This window comes from Porites lutea, chromosome 5, assembly GCF_958299795.1.
Source record: "Porites lutea chromosome 5, jaPorLute2.1, whole genome shotgun sequence".
NCBI classification, from domain to species: domain Eukaryota; kingdom Metazoa; phylum Cnidaria; class Anthozoa; order Scleractinia; family Poritidae; genus Porites; species Porites lutea.
Window position 1 is genome coordinate 11,667,863 of NC_133205.1, and position 9,207 is coordinate 11,677,069.

General features: G+C 40.7%; 2 protein-coding genes across 5 annotated transcripts in view; one reads left to right on the top strand and one right to left on the bottom strand.

Moving 5' to 3' along the window:
• LOC140938643 (snurportin-1-like) overlaps positions 1 to 4,050 on the top strand; it is a 15,243-nt gene extending 11,193 nt beyond the window's left edge. For 2 of the 4 annotated variants that reach the window (XM_073388143.1, XM_073388142.1), the window contains exon 10: positions 1,607 to 1,745. Coding sequence is in view for 2 of the 4 variants with exons in the window: in XM_073388139.1 (XP_073244240.1) it covers positions 1,607 to 1,942 (336 nt within the window). In the remaining 2 variants the exon portion in view is untranslated. Of the gene's footprint in view, positions 1 to 1,606; positions 2,493 to 3,622 lie in introns of those variants that run through there. The other 2 variants (XM_073388139.1, XM_073388140.1) reach the window with 2 other exon arrangements.
• Positions 3,032 to 9,207, bottom strand: part of LOC140936585 (uncharacterized) — a 47,425-nt gene continuing 41,249 nt past the window's right edge. Inside the window, exons 10-13 of the mRNA XM_073386087.1 lie at positions 9,154 to 9,203; positions 7,175 to 8,869; positions 5,499 to 5,781; positions 3,032 to 3,866 (exon numbers count right to left, since the gene is read on the bottom strand). Of these exons, the coding sequence (XP_073242188.1) occupies positions 3,608 to 3,866; positions 5,499 to 5,781; positions 7,175 to 8,869; positions 9,154 to 9,203 (2,287 nt within the window). The 3' untranslated portion in view covers positions 3,032 to 3,607. The remainder of the gene's footprint in view (positions 3,867 to 5,498; positions 5,782 to 7,174; positions 8,870 to 9,153; positions 9,204 to 9,207) is intronic.

Here is a 9,207-nt window from a genome sequence, read left to right on the forward strand (position 1 = left end):
TCTCACGACTCGCTCGTGAGATATCGAGTTGAACACTCGAAGATAAATTTCATATCTCTGTGCGCTCATGTAATAATAATTTTTTTATTATTATTCCTTCAAAATAATTCCAAGTTTAAAAACAAGCTAAAACATGCTAACCTTGGTCGATGGAAGTTCACATCAATGATGCATCTTTATCGATCGGTTTAGGAGATAAAGGTCTGTTCAGGTCTGCAAATAGGCTCCGAATAACAGATGTCGTGGTCATGTATGAGGACATGTATTGTACCGGCTTAACCTATTCCACTTGAATCCGTTGTCTCATTGTTGATTGTTTACTGTTTCCGCCTTTTTAGACCTTACTCTTATTAGTTTTATTACTTTGTTTTGTAACTTACTCCTATTACTGTGTTACCATGTTACCTTGTCCGTCTTCGTGCTGTTCTTGCTATGATTTTAGACATTATTTTGCCGTGAAACGAGTAAAATGTTCCGCCGACTGTTCAGCCATTTTTGTTCTCACTACTAAATCAACTGAACCTCGTCCCCAAGTTTTCTCGGTTAATGGTTCAATAACCTGCAACCAGGCTGCACTTTTGACGTCATTTGACGTCATCGGTTCAATAATGACAAAGTTCTTGCCACATTTGGTCAACAGTAGCTGATTATTTAAAAGTTAATGAATAAGGCTGAGTATATCTTATGAAGAATTATGGAGATCGTCTTACTCTTGAAACGAGTGGTGTCGGCCATTTTTGTTTTCACAACCAAAATAACTCAACCTCGTCCCCAGGTCTTCTCGGTTAATGGTTCATTAACCTGTAGTAGAAGGCTGCATTTTTGACGTCATTTCCTCGTTAAAAACAAAATTCTTCCAAATTTGGTCATCGGTAACTGGTTATGGTGAATTGAACGTGTGCTTTTAGCCAATCAGAATCGGGGAAATATTTTGAATGAATGATAAGGTCAATTATGCCTGTGGTTTTAACCAATCAGAAACGGGGAAATATTTTGAATGAATAATAATCTGTATTACTAAATTCGTGTTTGGTATGATTTCAAGAATTACCGGTATGCAAATCTCGGAGGCTGTTACCCACCTTAGCGGATAACACCTTCTTCGATCTGCATACATTCTTCCCATTCTACTCATTCTCGTTCAATAATTCGGGAGCTTAAGCAACGACGACGGCGAGGACAACGAGAACGGCATGAAAGCTATAGGTCTGGATGAGCAAATCAACAACTTTGTACGTGCATCACGCTTTTTTATACATTTCTTGCCGTCACTGCACGACTACGACGCGAAAATGCCTAATTTTATGTCTTGAAGAGAAAGTGACCAGAAGACAACGACTTTCTTCTTCTTTTCCTGTAATTTGACACAGTCCTTTAGAATTCAAGTCCAGAAAATTTTTCCAACATTTGACAAATTGTGCAAATTGAACGAGATGGAATAAGCGCTTTAAAGTTTGAGGCAGTGCGGATTCACTTTTTAAGTAACGTTTTCGCCGCTGTCGCCGTTGTAGTTACTTAAGAGCCCTTTTGTTAATCATGCAGTGGTATTGAACACCCACTCACATGCAACATCATGTCAACACAGTTCATTTTGATAATTTTCAAGGTGGATGGCTTGCTCTTCTTTCACAAGAGAACACATTACATCTGTGGACGAACACCGCTGGTTGGTTGGCTACAGCCTTACATGCTGCCTGAGATAATAGGGGTACCGGTACCGGATGTCTATCTAGCAGGGGTCCCTTCTGTCAACAAACTTACACTGCTAAAATCAAACCAGGACTTACGGATCAGCGATGAAGGAAAACAGACAATATCGCAGTTAAATGCCGTGGATGAGAAAATGGACACAGGATCAAACAATAAATCGAAACGAAGACAAAGGAGAAGGAAACAAGAAATCGGGAGTTCCAAAATGGAAGTGCAGGGTAAATTGGAGTAGAAGAATATCAAAAGGCGAACACAGATAAGAAGATGAATTAGGAAATATTCTCTTCAGAACTTTGGAATATTCAGGACATATTATGGAGTCTTACATGAGATACTGACCTAGGAAAAGGTGATACAAGTGATACGTATTGTCACGAAGACGTGAACAGTCGTGCAAATCAAAGTTTTTTAATGCACATTGAAAGTATAATATAAAGCAAGGCTTCCTTCCACTGAACGCAGATAAAGTTTGAAATAAGGTTGAAACAAGCGTGGCCCAAGTTCTATGCCGAGCAGCACTAAGTAATTTTAACGTATAAGCCTATGGGGAAAACAAGCTAATAACAATGACAGTCATAAAGAAAAAAGCGTTTAATTCCGTTTCTCTCTTCGTAACTAGCGAAGCTTTTCTTTCCTTGGCTTTAAGAATATTTGTCGCTTTACAAGGGAAACCCTTATGGAATTATGTTTTCGTTTAGAATGTTTTCATATTTGAAATTCAATGCTTTTAAATTTAGGAACAAAAAACGTGAAAAGGAAAGAAAATTGTAAGGTTTTCGGTTGATTGTGTAGAGTTTGGGACACCTAAATAGTTCATAGAACTAACAGAGCAGGTGACCCAAAACAAGAATACGAGCAGAAGAATTAATATAGTGACAAAATAGCTGTTTTACATAAAAAGCATTACTTCACAAACTAAAGAGTAGAATATAAGATAATATAATCATTAAAACTTCAGGAATTAATAATTGCATTATAATCGTCAAGCATAGAATAGTTGATATTTTGACGAAATCTAGAAACAGGCTTGATTCCCTTGACATCAGTTGATACATATAATGAATTCCAAAGTTTGGTACCATTGCAACGGTAAGAACGAATGCTGCATTGAGTGGTGTGAACCAATTAACAAACAGTTCATCATTCTGTGATCGGCGCGTGGGAATAAATGGAATATAATGGATTGAAATAATCAGCAAGAAGGGCTTAATTTATGGTACCACTGATAGACAAAAAAGTGTCTCTTAGAATTTTCTTAATATTTCTCTACATGTGCACCAATATGATGTTCGTCATATTTCTCTTCACGTGCTATCTATAACACTTTCTCTTAAATACCAATAAGGGCCTGTTTACATGGAGGTAGGGGAGACCAGGTAGGTGAGGTAACCCACTTAGGTGGCGTAACCCGCCTGTCCATATAATCTCTCGTTTTAATTTGATAACGTTTACGTGTTAGGTGGGGTGAGTTGCCAGGGTGGGTAGCCCAGTCACGTAACCCTCTCAGCTGGGGTCAAATTTTGCCATGTAAACGTTACACGATGGGGTAACCCGCCTAGCCGAGGTAGTCGTGATACATCAAATTCGCCCAAAATTCACTTTGGTAATGGCTTTGCGTCATTATTAAAGGTAGCAATATAAAGCCACAGGTTGCAGCAAGAGCAGCAAGTGACTGTAGAAGAGCATTAATCGCCACAACATGTGGTTTGCCCTCATTTTTCTTGTTTACGTGCTTAGCGACCATTCATTGATCTTGAGAAAGTGTACCCCGGGATGGCGGGGTTGTAAGATTGCATGTAAAGGAGTTATTTTTTTACCTCACCTACCAGGTGTCCCTCACCTCCACGTAAACAGGCCTTAAGATTTTTTCTAAGAAAGTTTTCATTTACATTTCTCTTCACGTGCTACCAATAGGCACGGGATCAGTCTTCTGCCATCCGTCTTCTTCATGGATGTTTAAAGTCTGCAGCTGTACTTCTAATACATCCCGCCTTTTGGCACACTCGCCAGCTCGTTCCATTTCCCTCTCCGCCTCCTCTTTGTTCCCCAGATCATTCAGGACAACGGCTGTCTCTTGGTGACTAAGTACTAGTTCTTCGTGGGTGTCCAACACTTCTTCTTGTAATTCAATCGCGTGTTGAAGGTGTTTGAGAGCCCTGAAAGATGGTCACGGAATCAGACATAAGCAGTACTGAAATCAAAGGCCTTATAACGCGCACCTCTTTCATTTGGACATTTGCAAAAGACAAGCTGGGGAAGTGGAATTTAGTTGCTATGAATTACATTTTACAACCTCGTTTTCATTGCCCTCCATTACATAAAGGTTGCAACTATCAAGAACGAAGAGCGTAATATTTATTTTGGGGGAGTCTGTACACAGGCTATTTCCACAACAATGGGATGGAGGGAACTTTCACAAAAGCTGAATTGTATGGGGGGGGGGGGGGGGTCATTTCTAAAAAGCTAGGATGAATTTAGGGTCGGTTTCAAAATCTTCAGGCTTTCTCGAATAGCCGTGCCCCCGGTCACAGGTAATAAACGAAGACCCCTTAACTGTCCACCCCATATTGAGATTGTAGAAATCAACTCTCCTCTCTCAGATGGCGATCCTTAAGCGTATGGTAGGGATAAAATAATCCGTTTTTGCGCTAGAATCTCATTAACCTGCGCAGGAATACATTAACACCGATAACGTCGTAATGTTTTGTCTTTAACTCATGAATAAAATGCGGCGCGATAGAGGGTCGATGTGGAGTCCATAATTTGTAGGTGGAAGAGGAGGAAAACAATAAATATGTGGTGGTGGTGAAGAAGAAAAACAATTGAAATGTAGAGAAACAAAAAAAAGAGGAGGGGAATGAAAGAAATTTGTCTTTGGTGGTGGTAGAAAAAGCTAGCTTGACTTCGTCCTCAATTAAATATGCAGGATTTGAGCGCCAAGCATCAGTAAATAGGAACTTTAACCATTTTTAGACAATAAAGGAGCAGCATAATTACGTTACGACTCAGTAATTTAAAGTCATAGGCGAGTTATTCCTTCCATAAATCTATTTATACTACTTTCGGTTCGGGCAAGCTCAGGCGTATTAGGAATACGCAAAAGTGAAAATGACGAGAATCGACCGCATGTTATTCGTGAGATCAAGTCAAATAAAGACAAAAGGCTATGCCGTCATCGGTGTTAATGTATTCCTGCGAAAGGTAATAAGATTCCTACGCAAAAAAACGGATAATTTAATCCCTACCATACTACTCTTTAGATCCTAAATCAGTCCTTTGTCTTAAACTGATGTGATACAGAAGCCTTTATGAAGACACCCGGGTCGCTTACAGGTGATTTCCTTGAAGATTGTCTTTGGAAAACAACAAAGCTAGAGCTGTGGAATATATGTAGTCAGATTCAATGATAATCCTAAACTTCGTTTCAGAATAATCGCATATGCTTTTACACTTACACATGACAGTGACGGGGATGGTGGAAGGATTTTTTGGGGTTTGACATTCTTGATTCCGGGATGATGTCACTCTGCATCATGAATGTTTTTGATGAAACAGAAAATGTTCTTGGGTGTCTTGAGTCTTGAAAATTCAACATGGGATATTTTCTTCGTGGGCGGGGGGTACTTTTTAGTCCAGGGACTTTTTCGGTTTTGTTGGAAACCCTAGGAACTTTGTTGGCTTTTGATTTTTACCCCCATTCGATCATCCCCGACAAATCCGGAGTACCCCCTTGTGCTTATTAACTGTTTAACACATCCTACTGAAGGTATTTTTTGCAGCATGCGTACCGTTCGCTGTCCTTTTTCGCAGAAAGAGCCACACCCAAGTCATAGTGCGATCTCGCAGTCTCCTGGTGGCGTCCTAACAGAGTTTGCCGGATATTCAGCGCCAGTGTGGCATATTTAATGGCGTTGTCATACTCGCCCAGTTCGTGGTAACTTTTGCCAATCCAACTGAATGTTGTTGCCACAAAGGGGTGGTCTTTGCCAAGGATAGACTCATATAGTGGTAAAACAACATTTCGTCTGGTTTCAATAGCTGCCAAATGCTTTCGTTGTATCATAAGGGAAGCTATACGAAAGAAGGAAAGTAAATTTACTACGTAAAGTTTCGATTAAACGTACTATATGCTTTAAGATTACGTCTTTCCGTTTTAGAGTAATAGAGATAAATAATAAATCCAAGGCTGATTTACTTAATTAATTTTTTAGGCTGTAAACCCGAATGAGCACTGATTTAGTCAAAGAAGCCAGAGGGAAACGTAAAAAAAACCTACAAGAAAAATCTTTTATTAATACCCCAGTCGTACTTCAAATTAATTTCCCGATTCTTGGGTACGAGAGCAAAGGAACCCCTTGAGATTTTGCCGAAAAAGCGCCTTTTTATGGTACTTTAGCCGTTTTTTGGTCGCCATCTGGCCAAAACAACGTCAAAGTCGAGAGATTGGATAGCTTTTGTTCCTGAAACCAAATTACAATAAAGTTTGGGTATTCCAGTGGATAAGGGAAATAATTAGCCTTCTGCCAGGTCCTCCTTGCTCTTTTCGCTTGGCGTTTTCTAGGGGTGGTAAATGTTTTTGCAAAACCGCCGAAGGGCACAGTTAAATTTTCAAAGAGGTACAGTTGGTTAGTGGAAGCAAATTTTATCCACATTTTGTAGTGGAAGTTACATGATTTGTTGCATTTTTTCTCTGCTATTTTCGACTGATTGCCGCTCATAGTGGTTTGATCGTGAAAGGTCTTTGTGACCTATACAAGTTAGGTGTTAAAGTTTCCTAAGTCTTTCAAATTAATGACGCCGTTTCATATGGTGGCACATGGGACGTTGTTCGGGGGGTAGGAATGTGACTAAACAGTTACATAAACTAACACAAGTAAAATATTGAAATGAAGATGCAGTGGCGGATCCACGGGAGGGGCCCCGGGGAGCCCGGGCCTCCCCCTTATTTTTAGACCAAACTGAAGGCCGAAGGGCCGAAAAACATTTTTTTGGAGACCGCCCCCCCCCCCCCCCCCCCCCCCCCCGCCGTATCTGAAGGTCTGGAACCGTCGCTGAGATATGATCGTCGCAGTCGTAATTGCAATTAAAGCAATTGGAAATCAACCGGGAAAAAATTTCGATAGTTCAACGGGATTCGAACCCATGACCTCTGCCTTAGCGCAGCAGTATGGTGGCCTGCTAACGCCATAGCAATTTTGCACTTTTTCGTTTAAATTTTGACACTTTCCATTCCATTTTCCTTTATTTTTTCTTTTTAATTGGTTTTCTTTTGATTATTATTATCTTTTTTTTTAATTTCACCAAAAAAGTGCAAAATTGCTATGGCGTTAGTGGGCCACCATACAGCAGTGCTCTACCAACTGAGCTATACATTGGAAGAAGGCCAATTTGTTGAGTTACGGAGCTGTTATTACCATTATTGGGTCAACTCTTCTTTAAATAAGAAAGTGAGCTGGTACTAAACCTGCTATATCATTCTGACAAGCACCAATCATGACTTTGTCCATGTCTTCCTCTGATTGCTCCCAGCGCTTGTGACGCAGTGTTAGAGCCTGGTTTAGATATTCAAAGCCTTCGGTATACAACCCCTCTCGGACAAGAATAAATCCAAGCTTGCTTAAGCACTGAGCCCGAGTCGCATCATCTACTGTCTCTACTAATTGAATTTCATTGGCTCTAGAGAGAACCATTTTTGCTCGGTAACATGCTCTATAGCAGATGCGTGGTGTGCAAGTACAGCTTAGAACTATCTTCGTTCCAACAGCTGTCAAGCAAGCACTATGCCGTTTAGAATCATAGCGGTAATGGTGAGAAAGCTTACAGAAAAGGGACTCGAATTCTTGCTTTCTCATCACTTTGGCGAGAAACACGGCTGCTTTGATAAAAGCATCGATACAATACTCTGTTTCTTTTGAAGGCAGGTCAGAATGTTCAGCCTCGCACCAAGCTGTGGCCTCTTTGATGTTATCCCTTTCACTTCTGTATTCGTCTATGGCGCACTTCGACTCTCGACTGAGGAATTTCTTACTCAAGGCAAAAACGACATCACTATAATGACGAATAAAAGTCAACTTCGCTTGCTTGTGTGTCGATTGATTGTGCACTGAACAAAATTTCCGTATAAACGGGTGGATGCAAAAGTAACAACTTTCCCGTTCAAAACGCAAAAGACTGGTGTGCTTGAGGGAATTCAAACACATCTCCATTTTTTCACGGTCAGTTTTTGACTGACTGAACACTGCATAAAACTGTTCCTGAGTAAACCTGTGCGGAAAGGTAGAGAGCTTCGTCAAAACCTCTTGATTTTCTTCGCTCAGACGACGAAAGCAAACTTCAAGACATAAATCAATGCGATTTTCACGCTGCAAATAATCTGGGCTGAGTTCTTGCAGGAGTTCGTGAGGTGCGCAGGTAGAGAGCCTGCGAGCTAAATAATGAGGATTCCTTATTCTAAGAATCGATAATACTGTGCAAATGATCAAGGGAATACCACCACAGATATCAACTAGTTTCTTAATGGTGTCCTCGTCTAAACTCATGTCACGCTCCTTAAACAGTTCGGACGATTCCGTTTCGCTTAAAGGCTGTAATTCGATTATATCAATGGGAAAACACACGCTGAAATCATTGATTTCTGTCGATGTAAGGACAAGACAAATTTCTCTAGTTTTTCCTATCTCTGAGATGAAATTTAAAAAGTCCTCTTTCGTGTTCTTTCCACGCATCCTAGGGCAGTATTCCACACCATGTGGATCGGATTCACGTTCCAGGTGTTTCTCCAAGTGTAACAAGTCGTCAATGTTTTCGATAATCAATACCACGTTTTTTGCCCTAAGGGATCTTATACGATGCAAGGTTTCCCGGATAGTGTTATCACCGGGCACTTCACCCAGGGCTTCGATAATTGTTACACCCAAATCTTCCACGCAGGTCACTCCTCGAGGATTCACGTAAGCAACGTATTTCCCATGGTATTCAATCAGTCTATGAGCAGTTTCCACCACGACCGAGGTTTTCCCATATCCGGGAGGTGCTACAACCTCAACAGCCTTGTTTGACAACACACTTTTTATAATCTTCTCACAGTTAACTTCTCGGCCTTTAAGATCATATGGGGGATCTGGCAAACTCCCACAATGACCTGGCTGTTTACAGTCCCCTGAAAAACGTAACAGAAACAATGACATCAACCTAAGTTGACATCAATAAATGTTCCAGGAGCACGTCTTACGGTGATCGAATTCAAGACTAACAGAAGTCCAGAACGATAATGTGATTAAAGCAGGGGCAAAGATGGACAGAAAAGGATTTTCATGCTTTTCACGTACTCTCCTAGCATCTGCGTGGATTCACTACGTCGATACGCCAATGCAAACTTCGTTCGTAGCTCTAGAATAATCTCTTTTTAAGCTTTGAATGCGACGTTTGCTGAAAACCTCGTACCTCGCTTAAGAAAAGCACTGCAGGCGAATTCGTGGTCCCTTCTAGAACTTCTAG